Below are 26,750 nucleotides of genomic sequence, written 5' to 3'. Positions count from 1 at the left end.
GGTTTTCTTTTTTTTTTTTTTTGTTGTTGGGTGGAAGCTGATAGGGGTGACCTGTATTAACTTGTACACATGCTGAGAGCCCAAAAATGCATTAAAAATTTACCACAGTGTTGGCAAAAATGTAAAAATGAAAGACATTGAAAAAAAAATCATATTGGATTGGATTGGATATATCACATAGTAAACATTTTCCAGTCTAATTATATACACCGATCAGCCATAACATTATGACCACTGAGAGGTGAAGTGAATAACACTGATAATCTCATTATCATGGCCCTGTCAGTGGGTGGGATATATTAGTCAGCAAGTGAACATTTTGTCCTCAAAGTTGATGTGTTAGAAGCAGGACAAATGGGCAAGCGTAAGGATCTGAGCGACTTTGACAAGGGCCAAATTGTGATGGCTAGACGACTGGGTCAGAGCATCTCCAAAACTGCAGCTCTTGTGCGGTGTTCCCGGTATGCAGTGGTCAGTACCTATCAAAAATGGTCCAAGGAAGGAAAAGCAGTGAACCGGCGATGCACATGGGGAGCAAAGGCTGGCCCGTGTGGTCCGATCCAACAGACGAGCTACTGTAGCTCAAATTGCTGAAAAAGTGAATGCTGGTTCTGATAGAAAGGTGTCAGAACACACAGTGCATCGCAGTTTGTTGCGTATGGGGCTGCGTAGCCGCAGACCAGTCAGGGTGCCCATGCTGACCCCTGTCCACTGCCGAAAGCGCCTACAATGAGTGCGTACAGTGAGCATCAGAACTGGACCACGGAGCAATGGAAGAAGGTGGCCTGGTCTGATGAATCACGAGTTCAAGGTGTTGACTTGGCCTCCAAATTCCCCAGATCTCAATCCAATGGAGCATCTGTGGGATGTGCTGGACAAACAAGTCCAATCCATGGAGGCCCCACCTCACAGCTTACAGGATTTAAAGGATCTGCTGCTAACGTCTTGGTGCCAGATACCACAGCACACCTTCAGAGGTCTAGTGGAGTCCATGCCTCGACGGGTCAGGGCTGTTTTGGCAGCAAAAGGGGGACCTACACAATATTAGGCAGGTGGTCATAATGTTATGGCTGATTGGTGTGTATACACTGCTCAAAAAAAATTAAGGGAACAATCCAAGTTCAGAAATCAATGTTAAGTGTTCCCTTAATTTTTTTGAGCAGTATATATACAGTATATCCATTGACATTAAACTGTGTTGCGCTATAAATACTGTCTGCAAATATGTTTGGTAGCGGGCATCTGTTTTGGTGGAAACCTTTCTTTTTTTTCAGTATTTATACTTGAGGCTGCTAACACTTAAAACAATTAAAAATAAATAAATAAATACAAATATAATATGAATTATAATACTGATTATTTGAGCCTTTGTACACAGTTCGACACAGTTATTGTGCTTTTAATTGTTTTTGAAATCCAGAGTAAATCACCGTTGAATTTGATTGGCATGAGAGCTCAGTAACGGCTTGCTGTCAACTGTCTGGCATGTGTTTGCTATAAGTATCTGTGCTATCTAAAATATACAGGGTTTCATGTTACTTAATGCATTGAAGGTAGTCTGTTTACCTGAAAAGGAATCTGCGTAAACTCCAGGTGTGTTGGTTCTTAATGGGAGATTTGGAAGCCACTCAATTATCAGTGCTGGCTAAATCTTGATGGTCTGCAATTGTTTTTTCTTACAAATGTGTTTAAAGTAAGAGTTTTGAAAATGTCCTTTTGGGAATAAGTTTAGGAACGCACAGGATGCAGCAATTATGAGGAGAAAGACTTAGGGCAATAAACATTTCCTTGTGTATTTAAAAGAAAAACAAACACAATAACAACCACATCTACATGTTGTAGAATATTTTGTCTGCAGTCTGTGTTATGCTTCCTTTAAAGGGATTATATAAACACATACAACAAAGTTAAAATAAATTAACACTGAAGGCAGCACTCTCTTTAATATTGAAATGCAAAGTGTGTTGTGACTCCCTGACTTTGAGTTTTATTTCTTCTGAGACATGCAAACGTCTGACACCTGGGTGGCTTAGAGTTAAAAAAGAGTAAAGAATGCAACAATGCAACGTATTTATCTTCCTGTCATGGCCATTTACAGTTCTGTAAATGGATGGATGTTGTGAGGAAAGTGTTGTGAAAGAGCCTTCAGATGGAGCACATGCACGTAGAGCTGCTAACCCAAAGGGAAAATGTGTGTTGGTCATCAATTATTTTTGGATGGTCCAATGGAAAAAAAAAAGTATTTGAGTATTGGAAGAATTATGATCAAATGATTGCAGGAACTCTGAAGAATAACACGGAAACATTTTGGAATACACTGAATTCTTCATTACTGAAGTATGAGTACTGAATAACTATCAACATCCCAAAAGTAAATCACCTTAAAACTCCCTTATCCATGTTCTTGGGGATTGGAAGTTGTTTGTGCTCCCTTGTGCTCTATAAGTTTGCATTGGATAGTTTGTAGACTTCAGATCGGGTATCTTCCAATCCAACTTGGTACAGCACAGCAGGAACTTGTTATTTATATGCGGAAAATGTCAAAATCAACATCACTGTCCTGTCATTCAAACAATAACGCGAATGTCTTTTTTTCTGCTTAGGTTCTTGTGACTCAGCTGTTTGTGGACAGTGAAAGTGGACAGTCCATTTTTGATGTCATCTACTCAGGTCTTGGATATATTACTGGATCTGAAACATGAAAACTGCTCACTTTTTATTTCTTCTTTGAAAAAAAAAGACTGGGTTATGCGGTTGGGCAAATGCAACATAAAATTGATGAACTTAACACGTACCTCTCTGTGTCTGACCTCAGAGGAATGCTGCTGACAGTCTCTCAGTGTGAGTTAATGCCCTCAGCCATTGTGTACGCTAAACTAAACAAGACAAAAGAAACAATGAAGCTTTTTTTTATTTTTTGCCTTGGGTAACAAAATCAAATTAGAATTAATTTTGTTGTGGCTTCCAAAAAGGAAGTCAAATAATAGGGATTTCGATGTATGCAATGATTTATATTATAACGTGACAAGGAATGTATGTTATAAACTACAAAGTAGCCTAGAATTACTGCTTTATTTCTTCCCTTGAGGTTCTGTTCTGCATTAATGAAACCCAGTTGATCGCCATTGTGAATCTGAATGTAATTTTAATGTCTTGATACAAAAGCTGTATCTTCTACATCTAGAGTTTTGTTGGGAAATTCACATTGTCTGTGATTTGATTGAACTGTCATGTTTGTACATTTACATTTTTGTAAACTTAAGTTAGAGCACAGTTTAAAATAAAACAGTGATTTAACAAGCTTAGCTGGATAAAATAAAACCTTGACGATTATGTGTGTGCTGCAGCAGGGGAAAGAAAGTATGGGTCGTTTTCTACACATTAATTTAGCACAGCTACTATTTCCTCAGGAAGAACAACAAAACATGAGCCCGAGAAGGGAAAATGGACCAAAAGACAAACAAAAGGGAGGGAGCACTGTGCACACAGAAAGTGCCAAGAGCACTTTGTAAGAATGAAACCGTTGTCTGAGCTTTCTGAACAAAATCTGTTTTCGGCATCTCTCTCTGGATTAATTACCTAGATTAGTCAACTATGTTAAGAGGTTGGCCAGTCTTCCTTAAAGAATCCCATATGTGATTATTTTAAACGTGCTCTTGAGGTCAGCCATGCTGGCCACATTGTAGTCACATCTGTGTCTTTACTAACCACTATTAAATTACAAGTGTTTTGAATATTTTCCAGTTTCCTGCAACCTGTCTGTTCTTCTTTGGTTGTTGTTTGTTTTTTAAATGGTTAGTTCGTAATGTATTTGTGTTGTGCACATACAGAATAGATGAGTGAGAATTTGATATTTGATATTTATTTATGTATAGGTTAGCTTTATTGTTCCCCATTTAGAAAACACAGCAGCTATTTATAAAAGTGATCCAACAAACAGTTGTCAGATGCAAAGGTCAAACAGTATACTTTTCATCTTAACCCTATCTAAATGTTTAACTTTCTGTCCAAATTGTACTGCCGCTGCTTTGACTAAACAGATTATATACAGATGCCCTATTTACCACAAGGCAGACAACCTCTGACATTATTAAACTCATGCAGTAGGTGATGAAAACTGATAACATCCACTTTTTGGTTAAGTGCAACATTTAAAATTAAAATGACAATCTTTGGTTCCTGGAGTGTGATTTCATTAAACACCAGCTATGCATTATCTAACCTTTGTGTGACTTTCTCTTGGAGTTTTTGAAAGGGTAAAAAGGGTAACAAAGGAAGGTTGTGCATGCAGTTTATAACATATAGTAAAAATATCCTCTACACTGTCATATATTAATATATTTCTATGCTTGCTTGTAATGTGTTACATTTCATTAAAACAGTTATGGAACTCCTATTTTGTTTCAGTTTTGCATTCCTGTCAGGAATGAAAACGGAGACTCTTGGTTAAATACAATATGATTTGTTATTCTCATCATTCTTTATTAACTTTCATTCCTTATTAGATGGAAATAAAAGGCTGTATTAAAGGCTGTATTAAAACCTTCTTGGCAGGAACCTCAAAAGGAAGCAGAAGCTCTATATTTAAAATAAGATCTAAACTGGCTGAGGAAAACCAAATTGTGTTAATCAAAATGGCATAGTGCATCGAAACTAAACAATTTCTATACCTACAAGACAGGAACAAATTGTATTATTTTCATAGGATTCTACATTCCAGAAGTAATTACTCTACTTCCACAAATGAAGGCTGAAAAGGGAAAACTGTTACACTCTTAAGTTAAGAATAGTTTGCTATAAAAATAGAGGTTGTGATTTTTCCTTGTATTGTGAAGCTAATAAATACTTACATTCATGTTCCTTTAAATTGAGGATGTCTGTATACCATTACTTTACAGTTCTGTGGAGAAATTCAGAATCCAATAAATGAGATCGCACATTTCATTCTGGAAGCAGTCCTGATTGAAACCAGCTGAATGCATTTTGGGGAATAAAGCTCTGATGAGCATTATGGAAATATAAACTGACACAGGTCTAAACAGTGTCAGAAACAATTAATGTAAAATCATTGGTTCTAAGGATTATTCACAGGAGATGAAAAAAACTGTAAGTGGTTTCCAATTACGATAATATATTAAAGCCAAACATGGACCTCATGTCCTTTTCCTTTAATCTCCCTTGGCTGTTAACCTTCCTTGTTGAACTCGTCAGCAAAGACTGTAACAAACGAATGCTGGTTGTCAGGAGGTTTTAAGTGAAATGAATTTAAAGATGCAGGTGTACAGCTTACTTGACAGCTATACGACTTGTAATGCACTTCATAAAACTCTGAACTATCTCCTGTTTTAATTTTCTGTTTGACTGTTTCTTTTTATTTGAGATCAGTGCTGTGTAAGAGACTACCTCAGCAATTTCCAACCTTATATTTTTGAAAACGTTTACTTAAATTCTTGAGATTCTGGGGTAAACCCATTTCAACCACTTTTAAAGGAAGTTTGACTTATTCCAGAGCAGTAGTTTGAAATGTGTTTGATGTGCAGTATGTGTAATTGTGGAGAAACATGCAACATTCTGTGTTAATGAGGAAACAGAAGGACTATGGAGTTGGATTGATGTGGCTTCTCTCCTGCTGCATCCTACAGAGAAGCCACTTACTCTTACTTGCATATATTCAAACACATCTGCTGCTCACATTGTCAAGCTCTCAACAAGGCAGCTGAAGCTAATGACAAACTGGGTGGCAAGGCTTTGGTGGCTGCTTCATCACATTTTGTCTACATATTGGGTTTATGTGAAATGGTAACTGGTCATTTTTTACAAGAACACTTTAGTAAGTAATTCGTTGGTTTGACGATAATAATTGATAAATAATGTACTTTACCTTTGAGCACCTTTAAGTCATTACCTGCATTGTTATGTGTAGAGTATGCTAATGATGAACAATAATGTGTGTGACTGTCCTGACTTGTCGAGGCGAGGAGCTGCCGTGATCTGTCCTGACGCTGGAATGGAGAGGTGCAGGGGTGTGTCAGCTGGTGTCAGGAGGTTGTGCCCAGAGCTACAGCCTGCAGGGTGTCCCAAGAAAGGTCCTGAGCTTCTGTGCTCACCTGACAATCAGTCCCGCTTCATAATAGATCGCCGTAAGGTATTTTGTAATCATTTGTTCATAGCCAATAAGTACATTAGCTGTGGTGGAGCCACTCGGTCAGAATCCAGAATAAAGATGTTCTATGTTGTTGTTTTTGGGGCTTCTTTATTTTCTATTATTATTATTATTATTATTATTATTATTATTATTATTATTATTATTATTATTATTATTATGTTCACAGATGGAACAGGTACACTTGAGTACACAGTTTAGTACCTGATCATTTTCCATATTTGAAAGAAAGCATGTAGATATAAATTGAACCATTGTGATCTAGTCTCTGTGGATGCATTCATTATAATTGTTCTGTTCTACAAGGATAAAAATCTACTTTGTATAGTTTTAGTTGTTGTATTATTTAATCTGTATTTGTATATGGCATATCTTGCTTATAAAAATAATGTTTGTGTTATGATTTCATTCTAACTCAAATATTATGTGTTTTATGTAGAAGATTACATTCAATTTCAAGTACAATTTCCCAAGAGCTCCAAAAAGAATAACGCTATAATGAAACCAGGACATAAATAAAAATAAATAGTGGTTAAACCAAAGTCATGCAGTATTAATACAAGGGTTGATGTATTTAAATTTGTGGAAGTTTTCATTTTAAATAAAATGTTCATGCAGTGATTATTATTCAAGAAGTCTTGTCTTTGAGCATAAGCTAAAACAGAAGTGTAATATTTCTTTGAAGATGCCTTTCATGTGAAGAAGAAAAAATTAGATTATACCATGGCATGGAGCTAATGTATCAAAAGGAAAGCTCAAGTTTCTTTTCAGGGGTGTTCTGCAATGACTAAAGCTCAATATGTCTATTACTCTTTCTAATACAGGGACCAATGTACAGGAGTATATGCTGTGGTGTATCATACAGTATAAGAATAAGCCATGTTAATAAGAAAAACATTCATAAGGCAACTCAAATATGTTTTTTAAAAATACTGGTTAAAAAAAAGACCAGATAAATTCGACAATTACTTTGTTGTTGCTGTTGTTGTTGTTGAACACTGAATTTACTAAAATAAATTCACCAATTTGTATTCAAATTAATGGTATATTTCAATAAAAAAGTTAATTGATTTTAATATAAAATATTTAACACTAATATGATTATATAGGATAAAAAGAATGATGCATTACAAGCATCCATAATCAGATACAATACAAATACATATAAAGCTGAATTTCATAAACCCAATAAATAATATATTTCTGAAACTTGGAAAAAATGCAATAAAATATTAAGTAAATTAAAAAAACATAAAAGCGATGAGACCATAAAATTCCTAATCACCAGCAGACAACAACTGTTGTTTATGTTCAGGGGGGTTTTGGTTTGTTTTTTTTGGTTTTGTTTTGTTGTTGTTTTTTTTCTAAAACCACAAGTGTTTTATATTCAACACAGTAAGTTAGTTTGGATTTGTGGAAACTAGACTTTTTTAAGAAAACCAAGCATTTCAAGTATCTCAGAATTGTTTTTCCATCCAGACCTTGACACTCTGCAAAAAGACACAATGAATAAGAAACAGGGTGAATGAACCAAAAAACACCAAAGGCAAAATTAACATTCTTATTGAAATTCTTCAAGGAAAAGGAACACAGAGTTCTCAGTTATTCATGGTCTTCAAGCTCACCCTTGATGGAATTAAGGTCCATCTTGAACTGAGATGAAAATCAAAACAAAAATAAAATACCAAAGACTTTACAGAAAACAAAAACAGGTTTGTAACATTTACAACAAATACAGCTTCCCTTATTGTCTTCTCCCTCACAATTCATACATCAGGAAAAGGGTCGTCTGAACACATATAGCACGCATAGATTGAATCTGTAATTTCAAATGTTCCCTGGTAAAATCATAATATAAATAAAATAAATTAATAGTTTTAATTCTAAGGTTGTGCCTCTGTTTCAAGAGTTGTGAAATAATCTTCCAAATACAGCGGTATTTGTTCAGTATTCAGAAATGATATTGGGTTTGAGAAAAAAGTAGGGTCACGCAGCCAGGGTTAGGTCTAACAAAAGTGACAAAGGTCAATCAGTTAGACTCGTCAGCATCCATCATATGACTGATTCCTGGCACTGGTTTTCATTAAGTTTCAAATAAAGGCATTGGGGTGGTGCCACTATAACCCCCTGCATCAGCTACTGTGGTCCAACCCTATCCCATCACTGCTGGAACCCATAGTAACAGTCTATAAAGAAGAGTGTATAAAGAAGACCATGTGTTGACCTCTGGCACTATACAACTTCCTTTGTAAAGTTATTAATAATAAGACAACAAGTAAGAATAATCTGCTAAGTAGCCTTGAATGGCATTTGATTTAATTGTACAAACAAATACTGCATATGTTTAATTACAGCCGATAATGATGAAGATTTTTTTTAAAGACAGATAAGCACAATTGAGCAGATTGTATTTCATTTGTTGTGTTTTCTTTTTAATGAAAGCTGTACAAAGTTGCTGATAACATTTAATTCACATTTGCTAGTTAAAGGCAGGTTTGGGTGTTTATACAGTAATTATTGGGAATATCAATTAGGCTTGCATCTGCCTTGCATTATCTCATAAGATATCATAGCTTGAATGATCTGAATATAATATTTGAAAGGGCATTAAGTGGACAGAAACCCTATTTTACAGAATGTTCGACACCTTTTTTCAGCTGATAGTGATGGACAGATTTCTGTCTGGTTGTAACATCTATTTTCAGTTTGGGAAATATATATATATATATATTTCAGTTTTAAGATTTACCATGTGATGGCCAACAGCTACTGTAACGTGCCAGATTATTACTTTTATCTGCATCACTGAGCTGACTGAGCCCAAACAATATTTAAGCAGGGTGTGCACTTGTGTTTGATCTACCCATAGATCATTGGTTTTAATCACCCCTTTTAACAACCACTTGTTAAATGTGAATCTAAAGCATTTTATTTGTTTTTGTCTCTCAGGTATTAGCAGCCAATCCCACCTTTGAAATAATGGCATTTTTTCTCTTGTGCTTTTTAAATTAGTTTTTAATTAAATAGAACATGGGAAATTTAAATAAAGCATTAATGAATAAGCTGCTGCCTACAACAAGTAGGTAGAACATGAAATGTACCCGTTCACAAATATTCACTACTCATTTGAAGTCTAGACTGTTTTGTATAATGTGTAGCGGGACATAGGAATATTTCTACATAAAATTAAAATATTTTTCATGTGGATGTTTGATGATACATTTATGTAATTTGGCATATATTTTCATTTAACCAGAAACAGCCACTTGCAAATCCCTCCAGCTTGTGAAAGTCTGCAGGAGGAATTTTCTTGGATATTTCTTTGAGATTTCAAAACCACAAGTTTAGGAAGAATGGAAGATGAATGAAACAGACAACAGAACATAAACCATGTCTTGTTTTCTTAGTACACATCATTGTAGCACCATTCAAGTATTGAAGAGCTGATTCCTATTATATTATAGCATGTGACCTTTAGGAAAGTTTTTTTCTCAAAATGAATTTGCATTGCATCTTTCACAAAATTGATTTTCCATTAATCACAGGAATGGCAAGTGTTGAAACCATCCAAAATGCAAAGATTGTTTTAATTGTCTTGACGTTTTGCGAACTGCATTATCAGTATGCTTTTACATAGCAATCTTTCCCATTTAAGTATCTTTAGGGCAGGAAATATTTAATTGTTTCCCAACCCCACCCCCTCATTGCACACACAGTAAGAATGTTTAGCAATTATATCACAATATTTAAGGTATTTGTATGAGTTCATTTTTTTTCTTTTCCTTTGTATTATTGAAAGAATTTCAAATACAGACCATAATGAACAGAAAACTGAAGTAGATAATAATTGATACAACCAATACAAATGATAAATGTAAGAAGATATTTCATAACTGTTATCTAGAATATCTGTATCAGTTCAACACCCTATTGTTTCTTATGTTACTGCTCGATTATTCATTGGTAGCATAATCTCTAAGGTGTTTTATTCAACAGCATTACAATCCTGTCTCACAGATGGATAGCATCTACATTAAACAGAATTTCTAGATCAACTCCCACTTGAGGTGTTGATATCCACAAACTTCAGGCTTGATATTATTTTTCAGCACACTTGTCAGGAAGAGGCTATCTGCTGTACAACTAAAGTGAACATCTATTGAATACAATTTTGAAGATCAAAACAGAAAGAGGTGTTAGTTTGACAGTTTTTGTGCTTTGTTAATGCACAATAGCATCTGTTGAGCTTTCGGGACATGAGAAAGTAATAATATACATGGTTTGTTGATTACTCTAACAAACACAATACTGGTACTATATACTAATAACTACATGTTATTTATATTAAAACATGAGGCTTAATGTATTATTTTAAATCACACAGCATTGTAGAATACGTAATTAAATTAAGCACTTTACCTGATTCATTGCAACTATAGCACAAATTCAAATAATACATTCACTTCGTGTTCAGAGTAAAAAAAAAAATTTTTTTCAGATTGATTGCCACACAGTAGGAGGCAGCGCAGTCTAGTCAGAGCTATGGTGCCAAAACCTAACCCCCTTTTGGATCGTATCTCCCAGTGGACCTCCGCTCCAGACGGCAACAAGAGCAGGCTATCCCATTTTCTGCTTCCAATGCCAAAGCCAGCCCACCTTTCCAACTACAGTCAGTAGTTCTCACTCCTGTTTCCTCACCACAAGTGAGACGGCCAGGAATTCCAGGGATAATGTGGTTCCAATTCTAATTACAGAGAACAAGCCCCTTGCAGTGGAAAAACATTTTACCACAGCGCGAGCTTTTTCCCCCTCATAACGTGAATATTTCTGAAGGTTCTATTACACTGTGCTTTCTTTCATTTTGATGTATCGACAAAAGACAATATATACAGTTGTAGGTGCTTTCAAAGGCACACTGAGCTCTCTAAACTACTTCACCATGGCAGAGACCAGGGCACACCTATACATCTCCTTGCCCCCTGTGACCGGCTCCCCCACTCATTATTCCCCAGCCCCCAACACACAGAACTGACAGACAGACACGAAACATACTGCATTCCCTCCAAATAACAGTCACAGACCATACAGTATATTTTTCAAATTCATAACAGTATATCTTCTTAAACATAACATTTTAGACCTAAATTATGTGCCAACATTAATCATGATGGTTATTTAAACAACACTGACAAATAAGTACTATTACCATTGACTGTACTACATTAGGCCAATGAGCAAAATTTTCTTTGTCAAATGCTGGTATACAATATAGGCCCAACATACCATAGTTTTGGACCAACATTGTAGTGCATCTGGGGACTGTGTGGATGTTCTTTGTGCAATGACTTAACCAAGTGTGGTATTAACTCATATCAGCTTCAGATTTTTGTTAATTGTAATTGGCATTGTGTTTATCAATCAAGGTCACCTTTTATAAAATGTATTTTTCAATGTATGAGACACTACACCCATAAGAAAAGGTGAAGCAATTAAGAAACATTACACAATGTTTTTGAAGAGAAGAGACATTTCAATGTTTGTCTCAGAGAACTACAGTGAAATGCTGCCACCTAATGTTAACAAACGGCCAAAGACGTACATAATCCTTAAAAAAAAAAAAAAAAAATCTCACTTGATTTAAACAATAATTCCAATAAATCACTCAAGAAAGCACCCGATAAATACAGTAAAGCAACATAAGGAGACAGCACTGACCTACACTATCTTACCCCATCCTACAGCTAAGCTTCGACACTTCGACACAGGAAGGTTATCGCTGTGGCTGTAGGTGCAATGGTCTGCAATGCCACTTCCTCCTGTCAGGCACTATGAAACACGTACATTAGACAAAGACCTTCCTGTTTTTTTTATAATGTTCTTCTCACTCAGAGATGTGCCAGAAACACTGCTTTCCCCAGAAAGCCTTCTCAGACTTACCCTACTCCTCTTGTCTTCCCCTGACCCAGAATGTGTCTAGCGACTTGCAGCAGGTGACATTCTGGTGGCCATAGGATGCAAGTTTCCGGGGCAGGTCGTGAAGACCCTGGAGTTTGTATTCAGGACAGATGTGGAACCAAACCCCATGTGGTTCAAAACCTTGGCCAGGTTATCACGAGCCAACAGTAAGTCTGGCTACTCATTCGATTCCTGTAGCCACTGTGCTTTGTCAAAGGGGGTTTCACCCTATCCTTGCATAGTATCTGTACACTGTAAAGGAACTGATATGTCGCATGTTTTTTAATGTACTGAAGTGAAGACTGTTGTCTGTGTTTGCAGTGTCTGGCATGGCACCCCGCCTCAATGCCATTCTCAGCAGTATTGTGCTCAAGGTGTAAAGGCACCCCAGGGTTGAACTGAAGATGGCGTTCTGCTCAGGTGAGTGAAGGTCACAGCTGACTCCTGGAATAACAGATCTCCCTAAGGCGACATTGATCCTATTTTTGTTTAATGCTGAGTTCAATGAAGCTGAGCCGTGAATTGTGTGTAAATAATGGTGAATGATCCCTGCGTCTGTTTATCATCTCCCAGTGCTCACCAACTTCTGTGGGAGTATCCTGGAATACGTTTCTGGTCCTAGAGTGAGCACTGAGCCAAGAGTGAGGAAGGAGGACTTCATTGCAGTTATGGACCTCTCCTTCGTAGACGACTTTAAAGTCCTTTTTAGTGCTAGATGACAGGAACCTGCAGGTACGGGCCGCTGTGAAAATCTCCAGAGGAGTAGGTGATTGTTAAATGTGGACTGCTAAATTTTCCAGTTACACACATGACCAGTCAGGCTTTATGGCCCAGTGATCCTCTGCCAGCTTTTCTGAGGCACACAGTGTTGGGGAGGGTGATTTATCTACAGGGAGAGGATTGCCACAGTATAAATCACTGTAATTCTCACCCTTTATGCTGATAATCCTATTATGGTGCCATTGCGGACAATGCTGGGGTGACAGAAAGTCATCTAGTAACACTTGTTCCGAGTTCTGTAATTGCACTTTTGTCCTCTTGGCATTCCCCACACTAACAGTGTAACTGTCTCTGTGTGTGTGCTGAAGCTGCGGGAGGTGATAGTCAGTGCTTCTACTGTCATGACCTCCCTGGTGTCCTCTAAGACACTCCAGGCACATCTGACCCAGCTGATGGACGCTGCAGTGGCGCTGTACAAAGACAGCTCCAATAGTGACACCCTTGTCCAGGTAGAGCTTTCTCTGCTAACTGGTGTAATGGGGGTGGGATAGATGTGAGACCATCTCAAGATTAAAGGCTTGGTTTTATGTTTAACATCAGGGAAAGGGTTTGGGTTGGTTTGGTTTAGTTTCATATATTTTAGGTTGTTTTGGAATTAATGATAAAAGCTCATAGCCGGATTCCCAAACATACATTGAGGAACCCATGAGTTGTGCTAATTGGGGTCTGTGAAGCCAGCCCATAGTGTCATATGTGTTAGCGGTTGTTTTTCTTTATTGTTTAGATCGTGCATCAGTTTGTCTGCAATCTTCTTAGATTTTACCTTTTAAATTGTGTAATAAAAGAGTTGGTTCTTTAATAAGTTATTTGTACAATTGTATATTTAACTTAATACCCCTACTGTTTAAACTAATTAAAAGGCTCTGATTTAGGAAATGATTAGTTCAATTAACAGTTCAATTAAGTAATTAGGAGCTCAGTTGGAACAAAAACCAGCAGAGTAGTTGGATGATGAGCTGTTCTTTGCTGATGCTGTCACTCCCTCAGGGCTCTGTGGCCCCAGGAGAGAGTCCTGGTTCTGATCCGTTGGCCTGTGTAGTGAGCTCACTGCTCTGTGCTGCCTGCCTTTTTTCCAATAGAAAACTCCTTCCCAAAGAAAGTTGCCATGTTTGTCATTCGGCATCTGAAGAGCAGCAGTAAGCCGGTCCGGGCCGCATCTACGCTGATTGTGGACCACCTCCTCAGAGCTGCAGGTACTGTCCTCTCACCCCTCGCAGCGCTTCAGTACTCTCAGTGCTGTTTAACCTCCTGTTGTCATTGTCAACACATCGAAACACACAGACACTCTCAGCCTGTAACCATACTGTTTCTCCTGATCATTGTGATTTAGTTGTTTTCCTGTCCTTTCCCAAGCAAGCCCAGTCCTTCGCATCACCTGTGCCCGGTGAGCCCTCCTTCTCCCGTGGCTGCAGCTCCATCTTCTGCAATCTCCTGGAGGCCAGACGAGCTGAGCTGAAGAAGCTGGTAAGGGCCACAGGGCCAGACTGCAGCAACAACCAGTCTGTGCACTTGACTTCCGGTGCTGAAGTCTGAAGGCATGTCTCTTTCCTTCAGGTCCCTGACATCCTGGGTGCACTGCAGCCCTGCCTGCCCCACCTGACTGACCAGCAGCTCAGAATGGTCATCCTCCTGGTCTCCCAGTGCCCGGAGCAGGCTGCCGAGATGTTCCTGAGCTGGGCCCTGCCGCTGGACCAGTGAGCTGGACACAGGGGCCTGTCTTTCACAATGACTGGCTGCTGTAGAGTCATCGAGTGGCTGTAGTGCTGAGGGACAAGCTGTCCCACAGGCTGCTGGGGTTCCTTATGGGGAAACTGACTGCCTCACTGCGCAGGGACCTGGCTACGGACAGTGTGTCCACTGGGCACCTGACCCTGGCTGTGAGTACCAAGAGACGGCCACTGCTTGTTCACAGTTTAAACCATGTGACTCTTTCAGAGATATATTGCTCAAAATAGGGTTCCTTCTCTCGTGGTGAGTGTGACCCTGTGTGTCTCTCCCGGTGTCAGGTGATCTGTGCTGTGTGGGAGCTGCTGGATGCCTGGGGGGTCGGAGCAATTTCAGAGGGTCTTTCCCCAGCTCTTTGGAACCCTCCTTATCCACATGGGCTGCAGTGAGAGGATCCCACACTGGGGTGCAGGTGAGCAGGGTCCCTGGACAGAAGCTCCACAGTGTGAGACGCAGTTGATTCTGCTGAGTATTGGTGCTCTACTGGAGCTGTAGCAGTCCTCGGCCGAGCACTGTCCTCTCCTTTTCCCACAGAGAGACCGTGCTGGCCGTGAGGGCCATTCTGGTTCGGGCCAAGCTGAAGAAGGTGACTAGGCAGCTGAAGCAGGAGGCAGCCTGGGCAAAGCTACAGAGCCCTAAGAGCTACTGGCCAGGTACCTCATCACAGACAGTGCTGACAGGAATATTTATTGTCTCCTTACCGGCTGTACCTTCGTTCACCAGGGCCCGCAGCTCCATGGCATTCGGGAGGTCCTCGGGTATGTGGCTATGTGCTGCTCTCATAGCACCTCGTTCTCCCATCTTCAAGCTGCTGGGCGGCTCAGAGCAGAAGCTGAGGGCCGTGCTGCTGAAGAGCCTGAAGTACAGAGCCCAGGACCCCTCGTGTGTGTCATGCGAGAGCCACTGCCGCCCAGGTAAGAACAGCACAGAACCGCCTGCCTTTGGACATGACATGGATACATGTGCTGGATCTGGCAACCAGTGTGGATGGGGATGTGGGGATAAAGTAGCTCCCTGTCTCTCTTCATGTTGCGCTAGAGAAACCTGTCATCTGAGAGAAATGCATGTTTCAATTCAAAAGTCACTACTTTGGGAGTGTCTGTGCTGACGGGTTGCTCTGGGTGTCTCTGGGCAGATGGAAGTCCACGGCCTGGAGCTGCTGCCCATCCTCGGCTCGGGCCTGAAGGACGCGGATGTGGCTGACAGGCAGGCGGTCCTGGGAGCTCAGTCTGCCCTCTCACAGGTCCTGCCCCACCTGAGACAGGAAAGTGTTGGCCAGGATGTCATTGCAGACATCTGACAGAGGGTCACTCTCCTCTTGAGTCATTGTTCTGCTCTTGTTACTGCCCCCCTGCAGTGGTTATGCCAGATCCCCAATCCACTTAGTCTTACAGGTCACCCTGAACCACACATTCCTAAATACAGTCAACACATGCAGTTCTGGCAGAATTGTGTGAGGTTCGAGTTTTGTTCTGTTTTGGTTGTGACAAAGATGATGTGTGAGAAATTACTTTTAAAAAGATGATGTGAAAACAATTTGCTCTTGTACATCTTTTCAGTACTGAGAAAAGTATTGTATAATTAAAAACAGTAGTTATCTACACTAGAAGTAGTACTAATAATAAGGACACAAATACACAGTGCTATGATGTATATTATTAAACTGATGTGGGACAGTGCCCTGTTTAGATGCCAAATATATTCTATTTGCCTGTGTAACCCATGTATGAATTTAAGCTTTGTGTATTGCTCCGGAGAGGCCAGCTGCAGTAGCTCTGTGTAGCGTGTTTTTAGAGAAAAGGCCATAGAGAGAACAGAAGAAAAAGGAGAAGTGTGTGATAAAGCACTTTGCTATATCTGAATAACCTATTTGTTATTATTCTAATTAAACTGGGCCTTGAGTATTTCTTGTCCGCATATCTATTGAGGGAGTCAATTTTTCCCTATCATTTAGTGCCGAAGCCGACATACTGTCTGCACAGAAATCAACAAAGCAAGATAAGAAGTATTCTTTTTCTGCCTTTTTAGGGATTGTGAGAGTGATTTGTATTCAGACAGTTGATGGCCAGGGGCGGCTTTAGAAAATTTCACTAGTGTGGCTGGCGTCTGTTATTTTCGTATCTCAAAAGTGGCAACCCTAGTGGCAATCAAGATGCAGGGGGCATGACTCCAGCATGGGACCTTAAGTCCATGGCAACCAACTTTCGAACAAACTAAAGTTAGGAAATTTCAGATAACAGATGGCTGTAAAATGAGGTGAAATTAGGCAGATGGAGAATTTGGTTGAAATTAAATCATTTGGAGATACTTAAAGGTGTTAAAATTGACTTTCCTTCTTTTGCAAGTGGTTTACGAGAGATGTGCCCTGAGATTAAAGAATCCCTTCTTGAACTGAGAAAGTGAAAGTGTCATAGAATTACAATTAATTTAAAGTAATGTATTCTGTTCTAATAACTGGAGTGAGATCTGATCTTATTTTATATCCCCCAACACACAATAATGCCTATGAAGTTACATATTTTGTTAATTCAAGAAAACTGGACTGAATATATGGGAGAGTTTAATGGAGGGGCAAGAGAATGCACGGCCAACCCTAATATATAGGCAAGTTCACAGAGCCACCAACAGAGGGAGGCAAAAAGCAAGGCTAGGCAAGAGAACCGTACTTTCCTGAATCCGCAGTCTGGCTCCAACCAAGGGACAGAGATATGAACCAAGTCAGTCTCAACATGTGAATCACGACAGCCACCAAACTCAGGCTCTCAGTAATCACAGAAATACAACCTTGGTTAACAAGAGAGTCAAAAACCTCAACTGTTGCTCTGCAATCCATGAATTAACGTCAGCAGCAGCCTCAACTTGGTCAAGCCAGTCGAACCAATCGCCTCTTTCACCTGAGAAGGTCTCCAGCTTATACACAGGCCTACGCACCTGACCACACAAACCAGGGGGTTGTGCTACATTAGCCTTCTGTCAAATTTCAATCTACAAATTTACCAATTATTTAACCTAATCCCACCATGGACACCAGAAATACCCCACAATAACGACTCTGAATATGATACGATACGATTCCTTTATTGTCACTCAACCTTATACACAACTGCAACAGTGGGTGGACATCTTGGGTGCAGCTCCAAGCAACATAGCAGTATGACAATTTCCCTAAACATCTGATTTACACATAACACAATTACACATCTGCTACACAACACAATATACAATATACACCTAATTTCCAATATACAGTATACACAAATTAAGGAGACTGTATACAATAAAAATACACTGTACCCCCCCATAAAATCATTGGAAAAAAATATAAAGTGTCGTGTTCACATTCAACTGTCGATTAATAGTCAGTTGCCAATGTTATTAAAAAAGTATAAAATGTATAAAAAAGTATAAAATGAACGCTCTCTCAATATTACACCTACGCCAATATCTCCACTATATATATACAGGGAGATAGACATTTAATTTAAAGAATATATTATTATTATTATTATTATTATTATTATTATTATTATTATTATTATTATTATTATTGCACTGTTCATACTTATCTTTCAATGTTGTAATGAGATTAAAGAGGTTGTTTAGTTAGATATCAGTGTAAACATTTACCAGAATAACTGCAGTGATACTTTTCATCTCACTTTATAAATGAAATTATACATGCATTTCTGCAAAATATACTTTTTCTGTAATTATCTTAATTTTGTGAAGTATTTGATGTAATTAAACTTGATGGCGGAGTTTATTATATATTCTGTATTATATATGTAACTAACCTTAGGTCGTTCACCACTGCTTGCCCTGTGGTGGGATTTGCTTTAGTTTTAAATAAAGTTGTCTTCTTCAATATTTCAACATGGCGGCCTCCATGCTGGGTCGGATTGTCAGTTCGGGGTTTGGGATTTTACACTCTTCGTTTGGGAGAACGACTCAGGTGGCATTTCAAATTTGTTTGTATTATTATTATAATTACGGTTTTATATTGTGTAGGAAAATACTATTATTTACCTTTCATTTATTTGATCCAGACAACGTGACATTATTCAAGGACGAGCTCCGATAAGAAGGAAACAGCATCTTGAGAATAAAATATTCTACAATTGGCTAAAAATAAATACAGTACGACTGCAGTTACTAGTATTGTTCATGTCACGTAATTCTTGCATTTCTTGTTTTTATATGAAACGAATCAACAGGTCAGTTTTACATTGAGACGAGAGCATCTGAATGCAGTGGGTACCTAAAATAAAAAAATAGTGATTTCGTCTTCTTCATCTTTTCAGTAAATCCATAAAGTTGATCGCAAGAATTAAATGAACCGGTCAGCCTAGTATAATAGGTTGTATCCGCCCCTGATCGGGATGCCAAAAAGCAAATGTCCCGAGTAATTTGACACAGGAGTTGTTTATAAAGTTGCTTTATTTGAATTAATAAATCCTTTACACTAGCCACTATATCTTTTTTGAATTGATTCGCCAGCTGTATTGAGTACCAACACAGAAATGTAATCCAGATTTGATTTCTTTGAATATTTTATTTATTGCAGTTATCATTTAACACCTTATTGTTATTGTATTATATTATAAAGTTAGTATAAAATTATATTATGCATTACTTTACTACAGTGGTCTAATTGATTTAATTATAAGAATGTGAATGAAATCAATGAGATCCTATTGATGCTCAGGACCAAGAAAAGGGACCAAAAAAGCTACAACAGACCTCTGAAAATGTCTATGATCAGTAACTTTTAAATACCAATTTGCAGTTTTGTACCTGGAGTATATTTCACCAATTGCAGTTTAATAAATCATAATTATTATTGTATTTCAGGCCTTGAGGAGTGCCACCGCGAATGCGGAGCAGGTCAGAGGTTACTATGTTAACTGGAGGATGGTCCGAGATGTGAAGAGAAGGCAGATGGCATTTGAATATGCCAACGAGAGACTCCGGATTAATGCTATCAGGAAAAACAACATCTTACCAAAAGAGCTGCAGGTAGTGAATGGATAAATACTGTTTTCCTGTGTGGAGTAGAATGATGGGACAGTGCTTTGTTATCTTTTAGGTTTACGATCAAAACTTACATTATTTAGTCTGGGTCTTCACAGAGTAAGCGCACACACAGAGAAAAAGATTTCCCTCTTTTGCTGGAACATGACCAGCTTTTACATTGGCCACGGATGGCTGGTCGTTTCTGTACAGTCTCTGTTTGCTGTGAAGGCTGAATTTGGATGAGTGTTATGATATCTAAACTATTAACAGCCCTATGAATGGTCAGACCCCCAGCCTAAGCCAGTACCAACATTAGAACTAATCCTCATTTTGCCTATAAATCAATTTTAGTTAATTAAGCAGAAGTTCAACCCTAATGGACAGAATTATGTGATCCTAACCCAACTCAGTCTAATCCCCAAGTGATGTCAGTAAGATTGGCAGAGAGGAGGTTTAAACAATGTTACACTTGAGATACCTATATGTAAACAGTCTATTCACAGGATTGATATAAATCACTATTAATTAGACATTCAGATTACTCATCCTTATTCTTCTTCTCCTTGAGATTGGTTTACTCAAAACCAAACTCAAGGATGCTGGTTTCTGTTAACAATTTAACAGAATTTGTAATTATGAAGTGTGATCACACCAGGTAAGAATCAGTTAAGTTAATAAAAGCTTAAAGTAGTTAAGACCTTGACAATACACCCTAAAAGTGGACATTTTATAAATACATTTGAGAAAGTTTGGTAACACTTGGTTGTGAATAATGATAGTCAAACAAGATTATAATTTTTTATCCTTTAAATTGAATGTGCCCAACATGTGTGATGGTACTGTTTTGGTTCCTTGTATATTGATATTGATACAATTGTTTTTGAATGTGAATAGTATTATAATATATTGTATTAACATTTTTGCAGGAGGTTGCTGATAAAGAAATCGCCGCTCTGCCGCGGGACAGCTGCCCTGTGCGAATTCGGAACAGGTGTGTGATGACATCACGGCCACGGGGGGTGAAACGCAGGTGGCGTCTGAGTCGTATTGTTTTCCGCCACCTCGCCGACCACAATCACATGTCCGGTGTCCAGAGGGCAATGTGGTAACGGACTTCACGTGGAGGGGGTCACACAAATATTGGACTAATGGAATCGCCGGACCCCTTCCTTCTTGACTTTTCAACTGTGCTGCATCGCCTATTACTGCTTCAATAAATACATGTATCAAAAGTATTGTGTGTGTACTTGTTTATTCCATTTCATATGTATTTGTATATATTAAAAGTCTAGTTTTTATGTGTTTTAATGTATAGCTTAGAGTTAGGAGAAAGAAGAAAAGATGAACAAAAAAGATTAACTAGAACACATCATCTATATGGTCTTGAGATGTTACAGATATAGACCATGTGGGTTAATTGCGACAACAACAACAAATCTTGAGTACTTCAGGTCTAGACTAATTTAGTGATTTGATTACACCGTGTAACACTTTTTTTTTTTTTTTTTTTTATGTTCCTGGGTAGTAAATGTTATTTCCTATTTGCTTATGCCTGAAAATTATAAAAAAATGGCTATTATTCCCCACAAACTGCTTTTGTGACCAGGACAGTGACAGTGACAGTTTTCGTTCACATGTAAGTTAACGGTATAATCGTAAATCTCGAAAAACGACTCCTAAATCTTTTGTAGTCATTTTTGTATTACTTTAGTATAAATACGTGTTAATTTGGATTCATATGTGAACGAAAAGACACAAACGCACCCGTTTTCTCATTGGAAATAGGTATATTTCAAAATATCACTGTCCTGGTCACAAAAGCAAAGTTTGTGACGATTAATATCCATTTTCTATACTTTTGAGGCATAAGCGATTGGGAAATAAGACTTACTACCCAGGAACAAAAATAGTGTTACATATATACTACATTGTATGTAATTACGGTATTTATTTTGGTCACTTGTGTATTTGCAGTATTACGGTAAAGTAACATGTGACGTGCGTACGCTCAACGTTCTGTGCGTAAACGGAAATGTTCTAGAATACTACTGAACCGAAAGTAGAGAAGGAGAGTGCGTTAGCAGCAGCTTTCAGAAGGGTCAATTTTAATTTTTAAGCTCTAGATATTGAGCACAGGCTTTAATTCACACTTTGAAACAACAGGCAGCGGTTTGTAAAGTCCTAGTATCAGCTGGTATATTTATTAACCACGCCGCTGCAATGGACCTCGATGAGCAGGCAAGTGCACAGTGCTGCTTAAAACTATCCCAACTACTACAGTAATCACGTTGTAGCTGTGTATACACTACTGCTTTATTCAATTATAGTATGATATATAATATGATGCATGCTATGTCACTAGTCCAATGCTGCTTCTTAACGCAGTATGTGATACAGTGATTAGAAACGTCTGAAGCACGTTTTCCGTTTCTGAGCTAGGCAAATACATGTTTTTATGTTATTTAATCTTTCAAATAACTTGCATTTAACTGTCAGATGCCTTCATTGTACACCCAACCATCCCAGTCTGTTTTGGTTAGACGTGTTCTTTCACATTTTGCAGGTAGATCTGCTTAGGTATTGTCAATACTTCAAATTGACTCCAATACTACTAATCATCCCTATCATAGTTGTATTGTATTACTTATTTTAGGCATTATTCTCTTGCTTATTTTAATATACACTTGTTTTTGCAGAGAATAATTCTGGGTCATAGATTAGACTGGAGAGTGACTAGGAAGATAAATCGCTCATTTGACTGACTTTAAGAATAATTTGAATATTTGTTTCTTGGTTTTGGTGTTATTTCTTATTCTCACCACTGATTAAAGTTAGCAGTCGGGTTGGTGTGGGGAGAGGTTGATCTTTCACAAAGCTTAAGCCATTGTTATTTTCATGGACAAGTTACTTGCACTTTAAAAAGCTGGTTTGGTTTGGCTGTAACCTAATTGTAACCATGTCTTTTGAGAAGGGTATGTGTATAATTTACACTTGGAATCCAATACACTCCACTGTAACTGATCTTCCTCATCTTTTTTTCCAGATCAGTCAACTGCAGGCAGATTTAACTGAAATCAAGTCCTTGCTGGAGAAGGCAGAGAGAAAGCGGGTCCAGGATGTCCTCACGGTGGAGCAGAAGAAGATCGAGAGAGAGATCACTCTGAAACAGCAGCAGAAGGAGCAGCTGTTGAACAAGGACGCTGGGGAGGCGAACAGGACATCAGCAACCAAGGGATATACAGTCAAAATCAACAACTACGGTAGCTTACCTTTCACGCATCCAGCCAATCTGTTGAGATGCCAACCAGCCGTTCCATCTGGAGCTTTCTGTCCCCTGTGCCAGCTTTGCGCGTCAGACCGGTATCATCTCGGGGCGCTCGGCTGACGGATGCAAGGCTGGCGATGGCAAACAACTTCCCATGTTGTTCCCCCGGCTAAATCTGTTGGGGAAACCTCAATTGAATTAAATAAAATAATTGAAGAGTGTGCAGACTGACACCACAATCGAATCACACTGTAATACAAAACTGCTAACGGCAAGTGTTTCTCTTCAAAACAACAATAACATGTTCTGTTCGTTGCACACTGAAAAATGTCCCTTCATTTACACAAGCATTGCAGTTGTTTCCTTCTGGTCGGACACAGAAAGATGTGCGTAATCAAAATCACGTCAGTCGTTTATTTAATTTATTTCCACTCTTTCCCATTGCAAATCACAGGGGGCCATTTTGTTTTTTTAGAAAACGCTCCACAAAGGTACATTTCATTATTGATCTCATTGAATGGGCTCAAAGTCTCTTTACACGGGTGCTTTTTCTTTTACTATTTAGGATGGGATCAATCGGATAAATTTGTAAAGATCTATATTACCCTGAAAGGAGTGCACAAGATCTCATTGGAGAACATCGAGGCAAGCTTTACAGAGAGGTAAGAACACACTTGAAGTTAGCATTATTATAAGTTGAATGTTAATAATACAAGACAGAAAACAGGAGACACTTCTTCACACACAGAGGCGTCACAATCTGAACAAACTCCCCAGCGAAGCACAAGGTTGAAGCTGAAAATTTGGGAACATTTAAATATAGACTGGATAGCATCTTTGGATCACTCAGTTATTAATGGACACCAGACGAGCACGATGGGGCGAATGGCCTCCTCTCATTTGTAAACTTTCTTATTGTAAACACTGTTGCTTTTTGTATGATCTGCAATTGTGGATCAGCTCTAGAACTGTTTGCTTGTGAAAATAGCTTTGACGATAAACCTAGAATTTAAAAATTGATGTTGCACAGAAAGATCGGCTTGATTTGTAAGTAGTCTGACTTGATGATAAAATAAGTGTGGCATTAAATATACATTTTCCTATACAGGTCTTTCGTAGTCCTGGTTAAAGATCTCGACGGAAAGAACTACCAAATGACTGTAAATAACCTCCTGTGTTCGATTGATGCAAAAGAGAGCTGTCGAAAGGTCAGTACCGTTTCTTTCTAACTATCAATAGGTATTTGAATAGTAACTTCTCTTTTTAATGTCATGTTGAATGTAGTTGCTGGAATGTGGGATAGTCGTGCCTTTTTAATAACTGTAGAAAAATGCTGACTATCTTGTTTGCCAGCCTTTCGTTTTCTTGTTTCAGCAGCGATTGATGTATGTATTTATTGTTTCAGGTGAAAACAGATATGGTCTTACTCATGTGCAAAAAGAAGACCCCTAAAAAATGGGAATGCTTGACACAGGTGGAAAAACAGACTAAAGATAAAGAGTGGGTATCGATTTACGATTTACATTGTGCTTTGTTCTACGTATGAATATACACTACCAGTCAAAGGTTTAAGAACAGCCCCATTTTTCCAGTTTGTATTGAAATGTAAGCAGTTCAAGTCCAGTGAATAACCTGAAACAGTACAAAGGTAAGTGGTAAACTGCCAGAGGTTTAAAAAAAAGTTTAGGTTACTAAAAACTGAAACATAATGTGCATTTCAGAGTTACTACACCCTCTTAAGCATTATTTGTCAGTGTTACACAGCTCCTGTGCATAGAAGTTACACTGTATTCCCACAATGCGCACATCGTTTGAAAGCTTATTCTCTTGGCTACCAGCGCGTTTCATTCTCAAACACATCCGATTTACAGTTTCCATGTCACCCGCCTTCATTCAGGGCCCAGTGGGGAAGGCGCAGTTTGCTCCACGGGTGGGGGGGTTACTCATTCAGACGATCACAGATCACTCAGTTTCCATCAGATTTATTTGCAGATAGCAACCTAATGTTCTATCAAACACAGAGCAGTTCAGATCTAGTTATGTACAATAGTTGTGTATTAGTACACTGTAAACAGAGTTTTCCATCTTGACATTTTTCTCTCTCTATGGGTGTATGTTGCTTCTTCCAAAACGTGGATGTCTGTCTGGTTCCAGAATATGTCATAATTGTCAATATTTTCTGAGATTTTGTATTCCTACTCAGATCAAGTATCCCCCATCACCCCCATTTCAGAATGGGGGGTATAAATGTGTGTGGGGGGGGGGTATAAAAAACATTTTTTTTCACTCCAGAGAATGCTTCACAGTCTCAGCTTTCATGGGATACCACGGATTTGGTGCCCTTTTAAGGGCACATTGAGATTAAACTGTGTACATTTCAGTAAAAAATGGAAAAAATGAAGTGTTCTAAAACTTTGGACTGGTAATGTACAATGTAATCTCTAGATAAACTGGCTAGGCTCCTAAACGTGACTCATATCGCTGTCTGAACACTGATTTGAATCTTAAGCACACTCCTATGAGATGCAGCATTGAAGTCACAAACCTCAGAATCTATATTCTTCAAGCTGTTTGTTCATTCATGTTTAATATTGATTTGTCTGTGGCTTAATTTAGTGCAAATTGAACTGATGAATAAATACTTTGATCTGGACTTTCAGTCTGGCAGTAAAAGATGGTCGAATTTCACTGATGACTCATATTATGTGGAACGCCGGGTTGCATTTTGAATTCAAAGTCGTTCTATTCCAAAACACGGAAAAGAGTTTTGGAAAATGAATTTGATGATGATGATGATAACCAGCTACCCACCGATCCCTTCTAGAAAGCCCAGTATGGACGAGAGCGCGGACCCCAGCGAGGGCCTCATGAGCATGCTGAAGAAGATCTACTCCGAAGGCGATGACGAAATGAAGCGCACCATCAACAAAGCCTGGGCCGAGTCCCAAGAGAAAAAAGCCAAGGGGGGCGAGATGGATTTCTGAACCAAGACATTCAATACTCCTCCCATTCTTCTTGTTGTTGTCGTCATTGCTGTGATTGGAGCACTCGGCCGTGTCCTCTGGCGTCACGTACAGTGCAGTGCCCTGCTCCAGCGACGGGCCGAAGAAGCAAGTCATTTTTTATTTTACCTTCTGTTGCACGCTGTTTTTTGACGAATCTGTTGAAACCAATGTATCCAGTTCAGTTCTGTGTTTAAATAAATTGAGAAGAAAAAATAAACTTAATTGCAGGTTATTTGTAATTGGAATGGCTGTCAGGAGCGATCTGTGACGTTTGTTTCCTTGCACTGGCGACCAGACCAGCTGGGAGAAAGTAAACGAGTTGTTCAGTTTGAGTTATAAAGAAATAATCTTATAAAACTAGTGATTGATGCATGTTGACCGAGGGATTAAAACCAAAATGTTCTTTAGCTCATCAATACTACATGTGCACAGAACAAAAACTTAACTACAAAATGCAGGGGAAGTATGAATGTGGTACCAGGATTATTTAAGCATGTTGGAAATCAATCTATAAATAAAAGTCAAATCAAGCTTTACTGTTTACTGATTACTTCTTTACAAGCCACAGAACAAAAGAAAGACTCATGTTGTTAAAATATGCTTGTGCTATTTTTTGCTGGAAACACCAAAACGCAAACAAAAGACTGAACCAGACGATAATGTATATTGTTATGCTTCTTGTACAACATAATAATTACAGTTGTGTGGGACTTCCACCAGAGCATGACTGAAATATTACAATTTAGTACTTTTAAAAATGTTACTGCTATGTTATGCTTAGCGATCTATAGATCTTCTGTTCTATTGTGGTCAAAACCCAAAAAATTCAGCTCTGGTTTTAGTT

The 26,750-nt window shown here is 38.6% G+C and overlaps 2 protein-coding genes across 2 annotated transcripts; both read left to right on the top strand.

The window, feature by feature from the left end:
* Positions 1 to 18,465: 18,465 nt before the first annotated feature.
* On the top strand, positions 18,466 to 20,871 carry mrps14 (mitochondrial ribosomal protein S14). The gene is made up of 3 exons (XM_066692376.1): positions 18,466 to 18,575; positions 19,475 to 19,639; positions 20,563 to 20,871. The coding sequence occupies exons 1-3, from the start codon at positions 18,498 to 18,500 to the stop codon at positions 20,743 to 20,745; spliced, it is 426 nt and encodes a 141-aa protein (XP_066548473.1). The 5' UTR covers positions 18,466 to 18,497; the 3' UTR covers positions 20,746 to 20,871.
* Positions 20,872 to 21,616: 745 nt separating this feature from the next.
* On the top strand, positions 21,617 to 26,442 carry cacybp (calcyclin binding protein). Its single transcript, XM_066692236.1, has 6 exons — positions 21,617 to 21,874; positions 22,680 to 22,896; positions 23,467 to 23,563; positions 24,010 to 24,109; positions 24,307 to 24,401; positions 25,726 to 26,442. The coding sequence occupies exons 1-6, from the start codon at positions 21,857 to 21,859 to the stop codon at positions 25,883 to 25,885; spliced, it is 687 nt and encodes a 228-aa protein (XP_066548333.1). The 5' UTR covers positions 21,617 to 21,856; the 3' UTR covers positions 25,886 to 26,442.
* The last annotated feature ends 308 nt before the right edge of the window (positions 26,443 to 26,750 follow it).

This window comes from Amia ocellicauda, chromosome 19 (assembly GCF_036373705.1).
Source record: "Amia ocellicauda isolate fAmiCal2 chromosome 19, fAmiCal2.hap1, whole genome shotgun sequence".
Classification (NCBI taxonomy): domain Eukaryota; kingdom Metazoa; phylum Chordata; class Actinopteri; order Amiiformes; family Amiidae; genus Amia; species Amia ocellicauda.
The sequence above is the reverse complement of the archived record's forward strand: the minus strand, read 5'-3'. Positions and strand labels throughout refer to the sequence as shown.

Excerpts from the sequence above, each read along its gene's own strand:
- mrps14 (XM_066692376.1), top strand. The coding sequence starts at position 18,498 with ATGGCGGCCTCCATGCTGGGTCGGATTGTCAGTTCGGGGTTTGGGATT. Across the intron at positions 18,576-19,474 it reads CGTTTGGGAGAACGACTCAG|GCCTTGAGGAGTGCCACCGC; the intron begins GTGGCATTTCAA and ends ATTGTATTTCAG. Across the intron at positions 19,640-20,562 it reads TCTTACCAAAAGAGCTGCAG|GAGGTTGCTGATAAAGAAAT; the intron begins GTAGTGAATGGA and ends ACATTTTTGCAG.
- cacybp (XM_066692236.1), top strand. Across the intron at positions 22,897-23,466 it reads AGTCAAAATCAACAACTACG|GATGGGATCAATCGGATAAA; the intron begins GTAGCTTACCTT and ends TTTACTATTTAG. Across the intron at positions 24,110-24,306 it reads CAAAAGAGAGCTGTCGAAAG|GTGAAAACAGATATGGTCTT; the intron begins GTCAGTACCGTT and ends TTATTGTTTCAG.